At 34.9% G+C, this 22,217-nt stretch overlaps 1 protein-coding gene across 1 annotated transcript in view; it reads right to left on the reverse strand.

Moving 5' to 3' along the window:
* Window positions 1–18,058: 18,058 nt before the first annotated feature.
* LRP1B (LDL receptor related protein 1B) overlaps window positions 18,059–22,217 on the reverse strand; it is a 1,832,840-nt gene continuing 1,828,681 nt past the window's right edge. Inside the window, exons 90-91 of the mRNA XM_078070743.1 lie at window positions 19,920–20,018; window positions 18,059–18,445 (exon numbers count right to left, since the gene is read on the reverse strand). Of these exons, the coding sequence (XP_077926869.1) occupies window positions 18,305–18,445; window positions 19,920–20,018 (240 nt within the window). The 3' untranslated portion in view covers window positions 18,059–18,304. The remainder of the gene's footprint in view (window positions 18,446–19,919; window positions 20,019–22,217) is intronic.

Below are 22,217 nucleotides of genomic sequence, written 5' to 3' on the forward strand. Positions count from 1 at the left end.
TATGAGTATGTGAGTATGTCAGACTATACTGATTGACTTGTGCACCCAGAATACCATTAATTCAAAAGGAAAACATCTGTGCTTTTTACTATAGTGGACAAAAAATGGAAGGAACCAAATTTCCTGTCCTCTACACTCTCCCACCACTAGTGTCGGGGCAAGATAGTCATGGACCAGGCATCCTGCTTTGAATGAATGTGACTGGCGATAATCGTACAGCTAGCGACATTTTTTTTAGACTATTCCGGATGTCATTGGGTGTATCAGTGAGCTTTCTCTGCATAAGGAACCACCTTAGCATTTTGTGTCTTAATGTAACTCTATGGCATGGCAACTTGGACTGGGCTCAGCTGGGTAGTTCTGGGTAGACTGGTCTCATCACCCACCAATTTAGCTGAGAGTTGGCTGGTCCAGGGAGCCTTAGCTATGACTTACCTCTTATCCTCACGGTGCTCCATCTTTCGTCAAGTTCAACCAGGCCCTCATGCAGCAGCTGAGCAGGATGCCAAGAAAATAAGCAGAAATATTCAATACCTCTTAAGGCTTGGCCTCAGAATGGCTACACCATTGCTTCTATCTCACTCTATTTATAAGAAGAGCTACAAAGTCACACTACAAAGGGGTATAGGCTACCACATGGGGTGCTCAAATAAAATTTTTTTAACAGCTCCCAGTAAACAAGAGGCATCCTTCCACATTCACATCCCCTGAGTTCAGGCTTCTCACAGAGATTCCCTGGCTCAGCCTTGACTATTAGAAGCTGAACCTGCTTTCCCTGACGCATCTCCTCCAGGGTTTTTATAGCAGTATTGCAAAGGGAATTGCTTTAATTGGCTTGTTTACTCCTTACACTCGTTTAGAGAGATGGGGGTTTAATTATTAATGAACCAACTGTTTTATTTAGGGGAAAAAATTTAAAAACGACAGGAAATAAAACATTTGATGATGAGTCTAAAATTACCTGTACCTTATCTAATTAAACAATTAACAACTAACACATATTTAATATATTTTTTCTTTTCTCCCCCAAGATATGTAATCCTAGCAATCCATACTTTTTAAGGAAATTCCCTGTATTGATGGGTCTGGGGAGCCTTAAGAGGCTGAGTTGGGAAAGAGAACAAATAATACAGGCACAGGGTTCATGAAGCCAGGAGTCTTTCTTGCATTCTGAAGTGGTCATTTTGAAGGCATTCATTAGTTGGGCAGGTCATGGAAGAAAGAATCCAGAGGAACACTTAACTAATTAGGAGTTAAGAAGGGGAGTAATAGTTCTAGGGATTCTGGAAAAGTGCATAGATAAGCGAAAGGTGGTATGAAGAAGGTTCTCGTTCTGGGTGGGGGGAGGAGTTCTGAGAAAAACAGGGTCGTTAAGACCGTTGTGCAGACAAGATAGCTCTTCCCGGGGGATGAAGATATTCCTGGGTATCGTACTACTAACTGATCAGGATTAAGGTGAAAGAACACGGAAGCACGATCCTGTAATAGGAGACAAAACAGATCACTAAATGGAAACCCAGACGTAATCACTTGATTTTACAATGATAGCTCTGATTGGCAGCAATGACTGTAAATAGAGATTTTCAGTGGAAAAGACCGATTCAGGGGGAAGTGTAGAGAAAATTATTTAGTTATTTGTTCTATCATCTCTCTCTCTCTCTCTCTCTATCATCTATCTATCCATCTATTTAAAAAAGATTTCTTTATTTATTTGAGGGGGGACTGGGGAGGGGCAGAGGGAGAGGGAGAGAGAGTCTTAAGCAGACTCCACACTGAGTGCAGACCCTGACTCAGTACTCGATCTCATGACCCTGAGATCATGACCTGAGCCTAAACCAAGAGCTGGATGCTTAATCAACTGTGCCACCCAAGTGCCTCATATATATGTTCTAATTAAGTATATAATTATAATTTTTTTAGTGTATTGAGCATGTTTTAGCATTTTTGTTTACAAATTGCAGATACTGTTTTAGCTATCGGATACCCAGTAAGTATCTAGTGAATACCACAAAATTGCTGGTGTTCCAGAAATGGAGATCTGCAACCCTGATCCTGCTTCAAGAAAGGACTCACTGCTCAGCAGGGAATGTATGGTTGTATGAAAGCCTTCAGCTATCAGTCTGCCTCAGCTTTTGAGTCAAGATCAAGCTTTTCTAGAGAAGCTAGACAATGACTGAACAAGGCCTTGATACAAAGGCCTGTTTCTGCCCAAGTTGGGACTCATCCAGCAGATAATCTTTGTTTAGGAAATCCTTGTTGAAGATGTTGTATTACTTTATAGTCACCATGTTACTAATTGCTTTAGATTCTGACTGGTTATGGTATTTAACGTATGTTATGCTGTGGATTCTTTGTGGTAGCCAGGAGGTTCATTTGGTCTCCTAATGGTATAGGAGAATGGAAGCAAGAGTAAAGGTTATGAGTGTACTTGAAAAACTGCGTAGAAGAGTTAATTTTTATGGATGCTTGATTAACTATAATAACTAGAGAACTGCAACCACTGAAACTCAAAGATAATGCAAATCTTTACTCTTGTTTCCAAGTCCCATCTTCACATTCAGATCATCCTTTCCTAGCATGTATTGAAACTTCTCTCCTATTCCATTCCTTTTTCAGTAGATGAGCACATAACTACTCTGATAGGGTAAATGAAAGAAAATCCCAAAGGAAGATAATATGGATTGAGTGCTAAATAACTAAAAAAGATACTATAATCCCTCAATGAAATAAACAGAGTAGGTGTGAATGTTCATTGCACTGATGATGGTGGTGTGGTGGAATGGAACACAAAGACAGGGAAGAAAATTTGAGAAATGTAGACAGCAAGTAGAGATCTCCCTCAACTTACAGTGGGTTTACGTCCTGATAAACCCATCGTAAGTTGAAACTATCATAATTTGAAAATGTATTTAATATACCTAACCTACTGAATGTCATATCTTAGGCTAGCTTACTTCAAAAGTGCACAGAATGCTCACAATACCCTACAACTGGGCAAAATAATCTAATACAAACCCTATTTTATAATAAGGTGTTGAAAATCTGATGTAATTGATCAAATACTGTACTAAATGTGAAGAAAAGAATGGTTGTATGGGTACAGAATGGTTGTAAATGCATCCATTGTTTGCCCTTGTGATCACGTGGCTGACTGGAATCTGTGGCTCACCGTTGCTGCCCAGCCTCATGAGAGAGTATCATACAGCATATCGGTAGGCCAGAAAAAAATCAAAATTCAGTATTTGAAATATGATTTCGACGGAATGCACATAGCTTTTGCACCATCATAAAGTTGAAAAATTGTAAATCGAACCATTATAAATTGGGAACCATCTATATTCAGATTAAGGTTTGAAATTTACAAGAGCTGATAGAACTCAGGATTATATCTTTGTTTCTTTTTCATAAAAAGTGAATTTTCACTAAAATTATGCTGTCAATATAAGTATCATCTTTCAATTTCATAGACACGGACAATTTTTAACTTTGTCCTCCTCCAGTATTTATATATATTTTACACAGAGCAGGGATAAAATCCTGGCTTTTATGGTATAATCTAATATACAGATTGAAATATAATCTAGGAAATCTTAAATTATAACATTCTAAATAACTAAGATTTTACTTATCAATGCTGTCTATCTAGAAAGACTAATTATTGATTCATCAATCCAATCACATTTGCACATATTTGTCAATCATTATTGAGGTGCAACGTATTTCAGGTCTTATATACACAGGTGTTCTTAATGTAACTTCCAGGGAATTAGATATTTTCAGTGTTGTATCTAAATTTTAATTTGCCTAAAAAAACTGGCCATACCTGTGATTTTCATGTCAACATGGATTTTTCTGGGATTTACTAAGGTTCTTGAAACGAAAACGATGTTGTACTCTGTTTTTAATATCTTCTAAGAAAATATAAAAATCTGAAAAGCTTTATGATCAAGGAGGATTTTATAAACTTCATCTGAAATATATTGTTAGGAAATCTCAGATTTGGGCTGTTTCCATAATAATCTGGCTACTGTAGATAATGCTGCCTTAAGCATGGGGTACATGTATCCCTTTGAATTAGTATTTTCAGTCAGAGAAAGACAAATACCATATGATTTCACTCATATGTGGAATTTAAGAAACAAAACAAACAGGCAAAGGGGAAAAAAAGAGAGAGAGGCAAACCAAAAAACAGGCTCTCTCTCTCTCTTTTTTTTCTTTTTAAAAGATTTTATTTATTTATTTGACAGAGAGAGAGAGCACAAGCAGGGGCAGAGGGAGAGGGAGAAGCAGGCTCCCCATTGAGCAAGGAGCCCAACACGAAGCTTGATCCCAGGACCCTGGGATCATGACTTGAGCTGAATGCAGACACTTAACTGACTGAGCCACCCAGGCACCCCAAGAAACAGACTCTTAACTATGGAGAAGAAACTGATGGCTCCCACAGGGGAAGTGGGTGGGGAATGGATGAAATAGGGGATTAAGGAGGGCACTTGTGATGAGCACCAGCTGTTGTATGGAAGGGTGGAATGACTATATTGTATACCCGAGACTAATATTACACTGAATGTTAACTAACTGGAATTTACATAAAAACTGGAAAAAAAGAAATCTCAGATAATCTTATAATACTAAGAGAAATTTTCAACACAGAGCTTATTTGAAGAGAGTAGGGAAAAGGTGCCCCATCACACACAACTTCTTTAATAGCATCCAAAGAAATTGCATATGTCTTTTGGAAACCATGGTAAGTTAGGCCTTATTTCAATGCAAGGAGATGGATTAGGTACGTTGGACACACCTCTTGAAATTTGGAACATCATGCCTAGAATGTGTTCCCAAATACACAGAAATAATGAATTCTTGAAATAGTTCCCTGCATACTTGGAAAGAGCCAGTTTAGCTAATATCCAGTTTATACATGTTAACATACAGTTAGTATATATGTTACCTCATGTGGTGAAAAGAAATCCGTGAAATGAAATACTATGGGAGTTTGTGTAGATAAAAAAAAATATGTACTCAAAAAGGGCTATTTTTACTATCATGTGCATTGTGTTACATTGTTTGAGCATGGCTCACATAGGTTGGGGCTGATTTTAGGACAAGTAACTGCCATGTTTGTCCATGGAGTGCTTCAATACCACCTTCAAAGATAAGAATTTCAAGGAATCATTGAAATGATGACCCACGATTTAACATCCATGATTTAATTCCCGAGCCAAGATGAAAGAAAGCAATTTTAAATTTAGTTAAATTACATATATCATAAATATGCCTTAATATTAATACAAATGCAGAAAAATATAATAGTAGATTTAAGATTCATTCCATATAGATAGCACTTTAAAAACAAAGGTTCTATTATTCAGAAATTATCTTCATTAAATTATAGTTACTTAAATGAGTAATTCAAAATGATAGAAAACACAAAAGCCTTGTACTTAATGGTCAACAGATGCTATTGGCTTAATTATGGAGTTATATTCAATTATAAGGGTCTAAAGTCTGAAATTCTTCATCTTTTTGTGTAAGTTTTGATATGTAGAGTATGTGTCATTTTAAATATTAAATGTGATTTGCCAGATTTTTTCATTTATACAAAACTGACTGTTCTTTTGTTGAAATCTGCACTAGAAGATGAATCAAATTTGGCACTTCCTTCTTGCCACACAGTGACCCGGACATAGTGATAACCATGTCCCATCTCAGCCAAATAGTCTGTAATGGGAAACTGGCACATCATAAATCTAGTGGCATGAAAGTGATTTTTGTAAAGAAGAAATGACACACATTTAAACAGGTCTTGTTACAATCTTCAAGCTGCCATTTCTATCTCAGATACAACCATCAAAGGGAGCAGAGTGGCCCTGTTGTTCTTTATCCCAGTCCTAATAGTTCCACTGAAATATGCAGGATATTTAGTATTTTAGGTATAGGCCTTTTTATCAATGTCTCTTCAGTATATCACTTAACGCATGAATGCCTTTTTAAAATTCATCTGGTGGGGCGCCTGGGTGGCTCAGTCGTTAAGCGTCTGCCTTCAGCTCAGGTCATGATCCCAGGGTCCTGGAATCGAGCCCCACATCGGGCTCCCTGCTCAGCGGGAAGCCTGCTCCTCCCTCTCCCACTCCCCCTGCTTGTGTTCCCTCTCTCGCTGTGTCTCTCTCTGTCAAATAAATAAAATCTTTAAAAAAAAAAAATAAATAAATAAATAAATAAAATTCATCTGGTGATGTCAAATAAAATCATCCTACATTTTAAGAATAGAAACTAAACAAGTAAAGGGACCATGTTTTGATTACATATAGATGGTAAGGTTTTCTTCTAAGGCTCAAAAAGGCTTTTATTCATGGGTTAGTATAAGGAAACAACTGAGCTTGGAATTCATGAAAAACACTGTCATCTTATTAAAAAATTGATTCTGGATTAAAAAAAACAATAATTGAAGTAAAAATGAGGTAATTATTTTAAGACCCTATTGAAGATTTCAGTCAAAAAGGGAGGATACAATTTGGGCACTTTATTAATCATTCTTTTTTGGAGTTGTCTGAATTGGAAGCTACTCTATTGGGTTAACTCAATTAAAAGTGCTTGCAGGTATCATAAATCTCTTCATTTTAAGTGCATCATTAATTTTATGACAAAATTAACCCAACACCATTAGAGCAACAGGCAAATCTTGACAACTATTTTTTTAGACCATTCTAGTTGATATTTGAGGGGTCCACAAACAATTTTAACAGTTCACTAGGTTTTAACCTTGAGTCTACTCTAGCTGATGGGATCCTAGGATCGGCAGGGACATTACTGTTTCTATTGTCCTGTGGGAACAGTCAATGAAAAACACAGCTAGCTGTGATACATGAAACCTTTCCTTACCACACAGAACCATCCTTGATGTGTTCACTCTAATAGGGAAGATTACTTTCAGCTTTCTGCTTGCAGTGTTCTGATAACCTTGCATATTTAATTGTAATTGAGAGTCAAGTGACTTCTACAGAGGATGTATTTTAATTAGCTATCAAATGAATAGGGAGGTTGTTTGTCTAGATTTTCTTTCTTTGTACTAATTAATTGAGAGTCAAGGGTCGGGATCTTGTCTTGCAGAATCCATTGAAGACATTCATTTCAAATATTTATATACATCCACTTACAAGCATAGGACTCAGAGTTCATTTGACAATCTAATATAGGCAAAAAGGAACATTTTCATGAATGTGCTGGCATCACGCTGCAAGTCATAATGATTGCAAAGTAAATATTCAAAAAGGTTTATGTTTTCTGTTGCAGTCCTTAAGGTGAATAAAAGTGTATTATTTTAAATATCATTAAGCAAATGAAAGAGAAATCTATAGGCAAAGATTATATCTTAATTGACCAAAAATTATATTAAAAATAAAGGGCAAATCACTCCAAATTTGAAGAGTCCATAGAAAATAAATGGAAAGTAGAAATGAGGTAGTGTTTTGCATTCAATTACTTAAAATGAAAACATTTAGGCAAAAATTAATTCAGTTCTAAACTTCACCTTGTGCCTGGAGTTATATAGCACTACCAAAATGGTCACAATAATGTCAGTGATTTTAAAATTTATAAAACTATAAATATTAGGGGCATCTGGGTGGCTCAGTCATTAAGCCTCTGCCTTGGGCTCAGGTCATGATCCCAGTGTCCTGGGATCAAGCCCGGCATTGGGCTCCTTGCTCCGTAGGAAGCCTGCTTCTCCCTCTCACACTCCCCCTGCTTGTGTTCCCTCTCTCACTGTGTCTCTCTCTGTCAAATAAATAAATAAAATCTAAAAAAAAAAACCAAACAACCTATAAATGTTAGCCTAGAAAGTTTGCATCTGACATGCCTATATTTACTAAACATTTGAATGACCTCACCTGTGTCACTGTGTGATTTTGCAAAATGTGAGAAAATTCAGGATCCTGAAAAAGGTTGGGGGCACCTGGGTCGCTCAGTTGGTTAAACATCTGATTCTTGATTTCAGCTCAGGTCATGATCTCAGGGTTGTGGGACTGAGCCCTGTGTCAACCTCTGTGCTCAGTGCAAAGTCTGTTGAGGATTCTCTCTCTCTCCCTCTGCCCATCTTGCGCATGCACACATGCTCTCTCTTTCTCTAAAATAAATAAATAAATCTTAAAAAATATAAACGAAGGTGAACATAGTTATATGGTCAAAGTGAGTGTATATTGCTTTTCTTCAAGCATAAAAGAAATCTTTAACCCTTCCTCTGATAGGGATTGAAAAAAATGCTTTTGCCAGATTAATAGCTGCAAACAAAGTGCCACAGTTTGTTTGTTTTGTTTATTTAATATTTAGACAAATGGTTTAAGATGGGAATCACCACCACCACATCTTTCAAATCTTTAATTGTGGCATAGATCTCTGCAATTTCTCTGGGAATTTGTTCTTGCTTTTATTTTTACTATTCGGCCAGAAGATAGGGCAGTTTGGGAGAACTTCCACTTAGCCCTTATTTTAATCACTTTTCCTCCACAAATGCATGTCAGAGTTGTGCCAGATGCTCAGTATATGCATCCCAATTGTGTACTGAGGGGACAGAGAATAACTTCTGGGTAGATCCTTGGATGTACTAGATCCACTATATGATAAACTTGGGCCAAAACTTTACTCATTACTTGGATTCCACAGGCTCCCACTAAATGGGGGGGCATGATGATTTTAAGTTACCTTGTTATCTTCATCCATCTGGATGCTATATCCAACAACCCTCAAAAATTCTATTTCCTTTTTTCATTGCAAGGTTAAGACTGGTAATTGACATAGAACCCTTTGGTCTTCTGACCTACACAGCCTTGAGTTGATTATTAGCTAACCTAAGTTTATTTTCTTTTTTAAGCCTTAAATAAGTCATCCAACAAATCAATGTTTATAATTACTATTGTTCCATATTGTTTAAGAACCACAGCTACCATATAAGCCAATGCTCGATCTTTTTTTCTTTTAAAGATATATTTATTTATTTGAGAGAGAGAGAGAGAGAGTGCAAACAGGGGGAGGGGGAGCGGGAGAGGGGCAGAGGGAGAGAGAGGGGAAGAATCTCAAGCAGACTTCCCGCGGAGCATGGAGCCCGGCACGGGGCTCGATCTCACGATGCTGAGACCATGACCTGAGCCAAAATCAAGAGCCTGATGCTTAACCAACCGAGCCAACCAGGTGGATGTTGATCATCTATCTATAATTCATCCCAGTCACTGCCAGTGGGACTCTTAGAAATTGTGGTGTTACTGCATGTCTGGGTAATCATCACCCCACTTATCACCAACAATGGTGTCTTTATTATATCTGACTGGTGGGTGAATCTGTTTTTAGAATTCCTTCCTTTGGGGCGCCTGGGTGGCTCAGTTGGTTAAGCGACTGCCTTCGGCTCAGGTCATGATCCTGGAGTCCCTGGATCGAGTCCCGCATCGGGCTCCCTGCTCAGCGGGGAGTCTGCTTCTCCCTCTGACCCTCCCCCCCTCATGTGCTCGCTCTCTCTCATTCTCTCTCTCTCAAATAAATAAATAAAATCTAAAAAAACAAACAAACAAACAAAAAGAATTCCTTCCTTTGCTTTGACAGGCCACTTCATATTTCCTGAAGCAGAGCTTGAGACAAAGGCTTTATGCAGTTTATATTAGGTAATGATCTGGAGACTATGTATGGGAAACTGGGAATAGTACAAAAGCTCCACAGATGGGTATTTTCAAATTGATTACCACTATGTGAAACTTGGGCTGGTTTCTCAGAGAACTTCAGAAGAAACAGGAAGAATGAAGCACAGAATTAGCTGTCTAAAAGAAGGAAGGGGCATTTTTTAATGGTTAATGGTTTCTCCATTGGCTAATGGTTGCTCCATGGAGCATTAACACCTTCATATTCTCAGGTCACACATGCCTAAGTTCCAGGTGGGTTCCTGTAGAATTCCTTGTTCTCCCCATGGTTGGTCCTTATATCATTTGTCGTCAAATAATCAAGGTCAACTAAGAGTTAAGCTTGAGTAAGGAAGGACTGTAAACCTGGATGATTTGAGGGGGAGCACATTCTAGAGTGGATCATAAAGGTGCTCGACCAGTGAGGGAGAATATAAGAGAATTTATTTAACCTCATGGCAAGAACATCTAGAGCTTGCCTTTTGCACCAGCTCAGAGATGCCCCAGGGCAGAAAGCAAGAGTGCATTATAGGCCAAATAATGCCTCTCAAATATGTGCATGCCCTAGTCCCTGAAATCTGTGCATAGGTAACCTGACTGCAAGGGACTTTGCAGATTAATTTAAGGTAGTGGACCTTAAAATGAAGAGATTATCCAGGTTGATTCAATCTAATCCCATGAGCCTTAAACACAAAGGGCTTTCTCTGGATGATGGGGGAAGGGACCAGCAAAAGGGAAACCAAGGAAATTATAAATCTGATGGAAATATGAAACATGGTTCTGGGATGTTCTGGGGAGGATTTGTTTTCCCCATATTCTTTATCAAGATGCAAAGTCCTGGGATCTGTATTCAAAAAGGAAGTGGGTAGCCATCCTTCTGCTGTAGAGTGACTGCCCCCAATCCAAGATTCTACAGGCTTTCAAAGGGTGATGCTGCCAGAAAATAGGACAGACGCCTAGGACTGTTTCCAAGAAAGGGAAGGGGTGTGGAAGCACTAACGAAGCCTGTCTCTCTCCCAGTGAATTCACAGAGGTTAGAGCAAAACATAGGACATGATATTTGGGGATGTAGCTGGGTGTGGATTACAGAAAGAATCCTGGTCCTATGGTATACAGGAACATGTCATTTTTATGCACTTCTTTGTTTCATTATTTAAGTAAATAAAAACATACTGATATGAGAATGAAAATAGTCATACCGGGTTCTAGGAGAGACCCACTAGGATATATGAGGGAGAAATGGTCCAGGAACCATAGGCCTAAGAAAGATATTTAAGAGGCGTAAAATTGATGGCAAGTGGGAACAAGTAAATATTGCATACCCTACGTACTGGACAGCACTGGAGGTCCAGTATCTTCTCCATAATTAAACATCAGTAAATGGAAAAGAAAAACATAAAAAGCACTTTGGACTATTACTATTTTTTAATTTCATAGCATGCTATGAAAAACTAAGTTAAGAAGGAACCTGAGTAAAATAAGGAAGGACTTGTTCCTGAGGTACAAGCATACATGAAAAATCAATTGAATCTGCAGGGTAAAAAGTAACTAAAAATGCAGGTCAGAAACTTGAAAATCTCTTCTAGAATAAAAGAAAAAAAAGAAAAATTATTAATATGATACATGTGTGAGAAAAAAAGAAAGACTTAACCTAAGAACTTCTGTGTATTAAAGAAATCAATTTGTACACAAGTAAATAAAGATATCTTGAAGAGGGGGCGCCTGGGTGGCTCAGTTGTTAAGTGTCTGCCTTCGGCTCAGGTTATGATCCCAAGGTCCTGGGATCGAGCCCCACGTCGGGCTCCCTGCTCAGCGGGAAGCCTGCTTCTCCCTCTCCCACTCCCCCTGCTTGCGTCCCCTCTCTCTCTGTGTCTCTCTCTGTCAAATAAATAAATAAAATCTTAAAAAAAAAAAAAAAGATATCTTGAAGAAAGCGAATCTCAGCTAAAAACGTTGTAAGTAGACAAAAGCAATAAAAACATAAGTGCATATGTGGAAAAATATATTTATTATAATTAGTTTTGTATTTTTAAGGCTGGGGATAAATGTTACAAAAAAAGAAAAATCTGTTTGGTCTCAGACTTATCCTTAACAACACTGAATACCAGAAGGCAGTGTGAGGCAGGTGCAACCTAATTTTGCAGGAAATGGAAAATCTCCATACATTGAGTTGAGTTGAGTTGACATTTGTTTGTGAAGACCTTAGAGAGATGTTTGTATAAATATAAGAGCTCAGCAAATAAACCACAGATAAAGGCAAAAATTTTTTATAAGTATATTTGATGAAATATACCAATAAAATAAGACTTAAATAAAAATAAAGAAATTAAGAATGAAAAAATTATATAGTGAAAGGAATGATGAGTTTTAAAAGAGAAATATTAAATGTAAATATAGTTGAAAATATTCCAATTAATAAAGGGAAGACAAAAATATAAAAATACTATTTCTTTTAACATTTGTCAAAATAAAACCACAAACTGTATCAAAGACAATGAGGGTAAGTTAGATTGGGGAATCGAATGATATTAAACTTCTCATATTAGATGGAAAAAAGATATTTTTAAATTTTGGATTTAATTGTTAGTACATTTTTTAAAGTTAAAAATATTTAACAGTAAGACAATAAATAAATATCTTTCAAATCAAAAGACTAAAATAAATGCATTCATGCCATATGAAGTCTGCATAGGATAAACAGAAGCTGAATAAAAATAACTAAATGAAAGCTCAGGAAAGACATAAAAACAAATATTTTAATGTTATTATATTTTAAAAGGGGTAGAAAATTTAAATTTATGCATGAGTCTACAACAAATGAAAATTCTTTAAAATGATAACTGGTTATTTCTAGTGTTTTAGTGGTAATTTTTCTTTTTTCTTTATATTTATTTTCTACATTTTCTAAAATGACTTTTTTTTTTAAACTAGAGAATAAGCAATACCGGGATACAGGTTATGACAAAATAGTCAAAGAGGAATACTGGCTTCCTGCACTGTCACTTTGGATAGAAAAAAAGAGAAGCAAATGGAGAGAAATATGATGATTTTACATTAAGGAATAAGAAACTAGGGATTAGTTATCCCTCTGGGTAAGAGTAGTGATTTCTAAAAATTATAAGCCAAAGAAGCGAAACATGACTGAATTTTACAAAAATAGGAGAGAAATGCCATCTTCACAATTAATGGGACATCCAAGGCAGTGTGTGAAAATATGTGAGGTGTGTGTTAATGTTGTTGTTGTTTATTTATATAGATTTCCACAAATATACCGTTGAAGCTAGCTGACTGCAAGGACGGAGGTTACTCCTGTTTAGAAATCTCATTGTTCAGTTATTTCCTACCTAACTTTCGACATTACCCACTGAGAAATGTAGCTCAGTGAAGTTACTCTAAACTTCAACTCTGTGTATTGTTTTTTAAGTATCTCCATAAACAGCCTTATATTTCAAGCTCCTAATTTTTTTTCTCAATCAGATTTCACAGTTTATTCTGTATGTGAAAAAGCATTTTCCCATTTACAGTTAAATTACTGACCTGAATAAGATGTGTATGGTTTTCACTATGGACATTATTCTTTTGAAAGGTTATAACAGTTTTAGTACTGGTTTCCCAAGTTACTATGGCGTAAATAGCTAGAAATCAATTGCATCAGGAGGCTCATATTTTATGTATTAAAACTGCAGAAGAAACTACAGTTGAAAAATTATCTTGGAGTAAACAAATGAGTAAAGCATGAGTACTATATTGCTTAATTTCACCATTATCTTACAAACCCCAGCTACAGGGACAGACTATCCATCAGAGAAAATGAACACAGTTTAAGCATAGAATTTATCAAATAAGCCATCTTCAGTACCAATTTTTCTTTTGATTTTTGATCACTTTGGGTACAAAAAATGATAGGATTCACTGGAAACTATTTTTCAGAATACGTTACAGCCATTTAAATATAATAACTATTAGAGAAAAGTTAAACCAGAGAATTCATTTCATTTCATTTTTTTTTTTAGACTAGATACATGCATAGCACATTATGAAGTACATGTTCCTGGACCTGTGGATATTATATCATCAAAAGCTAAATGTTGTTCTGAGTAAAACTACTTCTGTATATTGTTAATTATCTTTATCTTTTTCTTGGTGTGTTAACTTTCTGGATATATTAGCAATGGAATTGGTAACAGAACTGAAAGATGAACCATTTTCTGGCTCTTTTTGTTGTTTTTCTCATATTCAAAATACATGGAAAAAATAATTTTTTGTGCTATATTATCTGGTAATCACCTTCACAAAGAAGTGCTTGAGTCTCTCCTTTTCTTACAAGCTACAATTCAAGGGTTTCTATTTAAACAATGATTTTAATTTGCATTAAATTATATCATCTAATTTTGAAAAAGTTTTCATTAAATAAACTGATGGAAACTGGAATGGAGCATTAGGTAAAGAAAACAGCTTTCAAAAAATGGTGAGTTCTATTTTGCTCAACTCTGTGGGATTCTTAGCCTCTTATATTTTAATTTCTATTTATTTATTTATTTTTAAAGATTTTATTTATTTATTTGACAGAGAGAGACACAGCGAGAGAGGGAACACAAGCAGGGGGAGTGGGAGAGAGAGAAGCAAGCTTCCCGCTGAGCAGGGAGCCTGATGTCAGACTCGATCCCAGGACCCTGGGATCATGACCTGAGCCGAAGGTAGACGCTTAACGACTGAGCCACCCAGGCGCCACTATATTTTAATTTTTAAAGTAAAACTACGTGAAAGAGTTGATTCTGTAAATAGCAATAGTATTCTTAGGAATCAGATTTTACATCAAGAGTGTTTGAAGATATGGACATGTGAGGGGCTAAAGGAAAATAAGCAGTGTATTTTTTTTCCTATTCATTTCACCACATACACCAATTTTCTCAGTTAGGGTTTGGAAATTGTGGGTACTTTGCATATTATAGTTCATTTATAGTAGCTATAACATACACTGAGTATTGAACTTCTTCATATCTGAGTTATCATAAAAGCGGAAAGTAACATTTGTACAAGAAAAGTACAAGCTTAAATCTCAACCTCAAGAAACAATGAAATAAGCATATAATCGAACACAAAACAAAATAAAACATAATCATAAATGACATTAAATGGCCAAATAAAACATTTACATAAATTAAAATAGCCCAAATTTACACAAAACTGTTTCTAAATGAAACTTTTCTCCCTTAGTTGGTTCTCCCTTTTTTGTTTTGTTTTGTTTTTTTACTGTATAGGCACATTACTAATACCAAATTTCTGTAACTCATGCATCATCAGTATTAAAAACTTAAAGACTTCGGAGGGAGCACCATGATTTTGATGCTGAGGGGCTTTTTTCTTTCTTTCTTTCTTTTTTCTTTTTTTGACTTAGCTGTTTCAGGTGAGAGTTTTTTAATAATGGAAGGCAGAACACAGCCCTAGATCATTTGTCCTTAATAAGTGCATTTTTTTCCCCAGAAGAAATTTGGCAGTCTGTAGACATTTTGGTTGTTGCAACTTTGGGTGGTATTAGTAATATCTAATGGGTAGAAGGCATAGATCCTGCTAAATATCCTTCCCTAAAAGGACAATAAAGAATTAACTGGGCCCAAATGTCTAGAAAACCCCTACTTTAGAAGAATAGTCATTTGGGTAGGAAGGAGAATTTACCATGAAATATTCATTTTTAGAAAATATGTTCCATCAAATCTTGAAGGAAAGTTTTAGGAAGTATTTTGGTGATGGCATTTATAAAGGATGGTCACCGTGGAGGAGAATTATACACCTGAATTTCTAGCATTTATATGAGTTTTTGCATAAGAGTATTGAAATAGAAAGAGCTAGAGCTATCTAAATAAATTTAAGTAGTTGAAAAAATATCTTTGTCCTGTAAAGACTGAAGGCAAAATAATTGCAAAAAGAAAGACTATGAACTCTGATGTGGACTTGAGTGCACCAGCATGGGATGGTGAAGCATACTGTGGACATAAGGACCCTGATAATGTAGATGGGACCTCAGGGTTAAAAAGTATATCCCGAACTCTCTCAAGTATGGTTTTCATCAATGCCCTAGTGAAAAAACAGGCCATTGTGCCAGACTCTGGGTGTTAGTTAGTTGTCTGTACATCATAAATGATATGCTAGATATTTATACCACTGTTAACTGTATCAAGATCATCTCAATCTGTAGGTTCTGTTTCCTTCGAATAATAATTTCAGTTACATTTATAAAGCTCTAATATAAAAAGGCCACTTTAGATAATATAACTCAATGATAGCTCCAGTAAATCAGAGCCTCCTGTATTTCCTTCTCCAGGCTGATACTCCAGGTCGGTATACCGATAACCATTCCACTTACTCAGATTGCATGAGATGCTATTTAGGCATTATTTTGAGTCTCTCCTTTTCTTTAAAAATAATGCCAAAATAATGCCTAAATAGCATCTCATGCAATCTGAGTTTTCTTTAAAAATAATGCCAAAATAATGCCTAAATAGCATCTCATGCAATCTGAGTTTTCCATAAAGTACACTTTCTGAGAATGGGAAAGGCAGGAAGAGCTTTGGCTTGTTTCAACACAATTGTCACATTACTGTGTCTATAACCTACCTCTCTTTCTACTGCAATATAAGAATCCATAAGAAGCAATGTAAGATGGGGGAAAAATATGAAGCAAGGAAAATGTTTCTGCTCCAAGAAGAGAGAAAATGCTTTCTCTATTGTGCTTTTAAAAGTGATGCAATGAAATCTATCTAACCCAGAAAGTATGCTCTAAGGATATAACAAAAATTACGTCTCATGTTTACTAAAATAGTTTCCTAGGGATATTACAGTCCACAAATAAAAGAATTTTCTTACTTTTAAAAACTACCCAACACAAGCTCTTAAATATGTAGAATTTCATTTAAATAAGTCAGTCAACAATTTTTTATAAAGTATTTAACACTTCATTGTAGAAACATAGGCAAAATGACTATTATAACCAAAATGAAAAATACTGTTCAATTTAAAAAATGTACTTAAACAAGAACCTGAAAAAGTTTATGATATGCATAACATTGTTCAAGCAAAATTGCACTAGTATTACATAAATCAATAGTTTATAAAGGCCTCAATATGGCAAAGTTTAGAAATAGGTAGTATGCATGCACATAGTACAACAAAAAGTCTCTTTATAAAACAGCAGTTTTTTTTTTTTTTTAATGCTTGTACAAAGGGATAAAGAGCAACCACAAACATATTTCATCTGTTAGGTTAATACATTATGACAGCTAAAAGTCAGTCATGTCTATCAGAGGAACAAAAAGCCCTCCATACCTTGTGAATAAATCTTTTGTGCCTTTAAAGATATCTGTATAAAAATGCTATCCTTTTTTATACAACTTAAATAAATCGTACTTATTTCAGTCAAAATTTGAAAACAAACAAACAAAAAGTGAATGGGGTCCATGTGTTTTGCATAACCAAAAGAAACCAGAGTACCAGAGTAACTGGTCAGCATTTATACTCTCCACCTTTGATTATGGACAGATAATTGTTCTTCTATATCCTGGAAAGTCCTTTAAGAATATATTTTGAATAGGGCAAATATTGGATTAGTCATACTGTATATTGAAACTATTTACCAACTACTCTATACTATAACGGTTGTTTTGCCTCTTCCTCTTGACCTAGCAAAGAGAATGCATTCACATAATTGAAATTCTGTCATCAATTTGTGTGCTTATGTATTATTGTTCAGTGTTCTGTGTGGTAAGGGGTTGGGTTAATCTTCCACAAAATGCACATGACTAGGAAGAACTTCCTAAGGCATGCGTACCCAATGCCCTGTTGTGCTCTAGGCTGGCTATTTACCTCAGGACTGAGGGAGAACAAAAGGTCTTATCCCATAGCAAGTGTGGTCTTTCCACTTCTGGTTATATTTTTGCTATGTTCTACCACCTAAATATAACTATTGTTTACAGGGTGTATATGTTTAGTATATCACATAGAGTCCACTAAATTTTGGCAAATGTGGTTGTAGGTATTCATGCAAATTATTAATTGTATATATTTTTAAAAGTTTTTCCTCAAAATTTTCATCTACCACTTGGCAATCTAAGGCTAATTTCAAAGCAGGTGATGCTGGAATTGTGAGGGCTAGATATTTTCAGCAGTCTGAATCAATATTAATGTGCACAAACAAGAGAGTTGACCATTCAATCATTCTTCCATCAGTTTAAATGGAAAAGTAAAATGACATTGTATTACAGCTTTCAGACCATATAATGAAAAAGTGCAGAGATTCTCTTTGTTGATTAAGTAGAACCAAAAAAGTTCATATAAAATAGATTGCTCATATTCACACTACAAAGGAATATGTTGTTTTTAATTTTTAACAAATCCAAAGGTGAATCATATCAGCAGCATTGTTGTAAATTGTATTGTAGTGCAGTTCTTTTTCATAAAAATACCATACAAATGGTCAATCAATAGTCATCAGCAAAAAGTAAAACCCAGAAAACTCAGAAAACGATTAACCAGGAGAAAGATAAAGAAGGAGGTAATGCTGATGCCAAAACAAGTATAATACTGTTGGAACATACAAAAGTAATCCTTATATTTTATACATTTCTACAGCATATAAAAGGTATCACTGATTATGCCACTGTCTCTCTTATCCCAATTTCTATTTTCTTTGGAAGCAGTTCTTTCCTTTCATCAACACTTCCTAAGGAGTTTCGACAGTTTTGCCCATCCATATATAGTTTTGCATACACCGGATTGGAGTAATTTGTTGGCTGAAGGAGAAAAAAAAAATAGAGAAATTCAATTTTTATCATCAATTCTGACCACATTAGTTATTTTCTAGGATGTCTATCTTTCAATGTTAACCACATTTATATGCAATACATTTAATTTTCTAAATAGTAATTACGTAAATGTAATTGAATTTCTGTTTACAGGCTTTAGTTGACTTTTGTGCGGTATTAGATAAAAACATAATGGTACGTTTTTCAGGTAACTGGTGAATCTAAGTGGAGCTTTGACATAAAAGTAAAAGCCCGAGGATATCTTTGTGAAGACAGTATTCACTGAGATTACTTAAAAGCATGAAACGTTAAACCAAATCATCTTATTTCCAGTCCGTGTGCTTGCCCCCTCATCACCAGAGCAGTGGCAGGAAAGATGTGTTTACAGAAAGTCATCTAATTGCTTGAGGCTTATAATTTCTTCAATATGAAGTTAAAAACAGGAAAACAAAGAAAATAATAGTAAAATACATTGGTGGAATAGACTTTAAAATAAAGACAATATTTTTGCTTCAAACAAGTTATATGTATTTATTATTGTAAATACTTTTGGACTCTTCCAAGGATTTGAAGTTCATAGTTATCGTAATTTTCATAGATACCTAGAGCACTTTGAAGTAGAATCGAGACATGCAGAAGTGATCTCTTCCAGTTGAAAACATGCAATGTTTATCATTTTATTAATTGTAACTTAACCCAAGAAGTTACTGCCTAGTTTTTGTTTAGTTTTGTTTTTGTCTTCCCAAATGCAGAACACTAAATCTCAGTTCCGACAAAGAAACATATAATCTTTGAGCCATGCAAATGAGACAAACATGATAAAAAATGAGAATGAAAAACAGCTGATGTGAGAGAGGTACAAAGGAGAACATACTCATCCCCAGGAATCTTTATTCCCTTATTTTTATCCCTCTTCCATCTACCATAAGCCATGTAACTTAAGACTGAGTACCTTCCTCTAGAAACTAGTTACTTAATAAAAAAAATTTTTAAGACGGGTCTCATTAGACCATTTCTAATTTCTCAATATGATGCCACATTTTGTAGTATATTTTTATTTAAGTGGACATCAAACTTGTAAATACTAAACAAAATATCTTAATAGGAAATGAATAAAACCAAACATGAATATAAGTTTAAATTTTTCAGTTTAAATTTCTGGCTAGAGATTTCTAAGAATAGCAAAAACTCATTTTTATTGTTAAAGTGCTGTGACATTTTCAAAATCAGCAGAAGAGATATTTCTACTTACTAGCTTGTCTAAAATGATAACAAACATGTCTTTGTAATCTTGCATAAGCAGGACATCTAACATAAGCCTCAGATTTTAATACTGTTTTGAAATCTCTTGTTAATTAAAAACTCAATTAAAGACATCCCTTATCTAAGTCCAGCCATCATCTTTCATTGCGAGGGGTTCTGTGATGGAATGGATATGGAATAATGAATTTTCTTCTCTCACCCCAGCAGTTAGTGGTCCTTTCAAATCAGAGTTTAGGTAGATGGGAGGCGCTGTGTGCGGAAGCTTGAAAGCACTGGACCCTCCCCCTATATACCTGGCCTGTATGTAAACAGAGAATTTTAGTTTCCGACCTAATATCATGGAACGATTTTCATTGACATGAACTCATATTAAGTCATAAAAATAGCATAAAAATAGCATAAAAATACTCATTAGCCCTGGGGCACAAACAGTGTGTTCATCGTAGCTTTAATAGATTAAGAAAAAACTATAAATATTGGATCTGTGCTTCTTAAGTAGACATTTCTGTTATGTACAGCTTACTGATAGTCACGCCATGCATCAAGATACCTCCATACATTTCTATTTATTTAACTTCATCCTTCCCAAAGAAATCATATTTTTGCTAACTACTCTGTGAAAAATATACAAGACTCCCCCACTTAAGGTTTTGTCCCTTTGAAAAGTTCTGACAGTAGCCCATTTTGAACACTCAAATATCTGACTGCTTCTAATTAAAGATTCATCACCACTCTATATTTAAAAAATTTTTTAAATGTTATATTTAAAAAAAAATCTGTATTTTGGAAATCTGACTCTCCAAATGAATTACTAATTAAACTAGTTCACTAAGTCTCCGTGCAAGAACACTGACTTTAGATTTTCTTGGGTTTAAGGGCAGAATTAGCCAATCTGGTACAGTCATATTCGGGATAGAGTACTTATTAGTGACCCCAAATGGGGGAAAAAGCTAGGCAAAAATTTGAAGACCATAAAAAAATTAATGTACAAATTTGAAGTAAATTAAAGGTGAGTTGAAAAAAAAATTAACTATCAACTCTTAACAATGAATAATCACAAAGTTGGGGATAAGGGCAAGGGTCTCAGAAAAAGATTTTAAATATAAAATCAGGTCAATATTGCCTCTTCATTTTCCCCCATAAGGACCTCATTGAAAAAATATTGAAAATAATCTAAGTAAAATTTGAGATGAATTTGGAGATAAAACCAGTAAATACTAATTTCCTTTTTTTGAAATCTTCAAACTGTTCTGTGATTGCCTCCATAGTCAAATCTTTTTTATTAACTTTACTTACTGTTTCAGTTATTTTGATTAGAAGATATGATTGAAGTATAAATTTTATCCATTTTGAAAATAATGAAAATGCTTTATAAAATCCTTTTTATGTGTGATGCAATTTTCATTTGATCACATCATGACTATATCAAACCATCATAACTCAGCAAATACTCTATGAAAAACATTTGGTCATTAAGGTTGCTTCGGTGTGGTCCTCTTCTTTCTAAAATTGTTTATACCTATTAGGACTAGCTGTGTCTCTTGCAGTTACTTCTTAGGCAATAATTCATATTTACATTTCAAAAATCAGAAGCTAGCTAGACTCAGCCATCTAAGTCACATTAATGTAATTTTGGTCAATCAGTCAGCAAATTGGTAAATAAATATTTATTGAATGTTATGTGCAAAGTACATTAAAAGTATATCTGAGGGGCACTGGAGCATAGTTTTATCTTCCTAGAGTAAATGTGGAAAAATTTTTAAATGGAGTACTAAAAAGCTATTTTCTTTAAGTAACCAAAATTGGCTTAATTCTATCACTAGAAATAAAAATGATGGGGAAAATGAGAACTCTCCTTATGAAAAGTGTATAAAGTATGTCCTCATCAGTTCATATTATACTTACAATGTACTTTCTCCCAAGAAAAATTCAAAGAATACGAGAAGTCTATTATTTATCTTCTTCATAGATAAATTATGAAATAACAATGTGCATAATATATAGAGTCTTCCATTTTTAAGTAGAAAACACTGAAACTTAGGTTTCTAGGATTTATTTCATGAACAACTTCAAATGTAGGAGTTAATTAGTGAATTAATAATTAATAATAAGTATAAATTTACTTCTAATTAGGAAAAAAAGTCACTACAATATCCTCTGATAGTGTAAAAATTTATACATGCACTAATAATTGATTCCTTTTCAGAGAAATAAATATTTGACCATCGATTTCAGGCTCAGATAGTCTGGCCATGGATTCAGAACTAGCCTGAATGTATGGGACCCTATTCAACATCTTTGGAAACAGCTGTTGCTATGAGCGCAAACCCATTTGGACATAGATTGTGATTATTTACAATGTAAAGGTGCATTTTGGACAAATCATCTTTAATTTTTCAGAAAATAAATTAGCTATTCAATAAATGAATGAGTAAGCTAAGAAAAATCATTCCGTAATAGCAAATTGATGTTCTTAACTCACAGTAAAATAGTCTAT

The sequence above is a fragment of the Halichoerus grypus genome, chromosome 4, assembly GCF_964656455.1.
Source record: "Halichoerus grypus chromosome 4, mHalGry1.hap1.1, whole genome shotgun sequence".
Lineage (NCBI taxonomy): Eukaryota > Metazoa > Chordata > Mammalia > Carnivora > Phocidae > Halichoerus > Halichoerus grypus.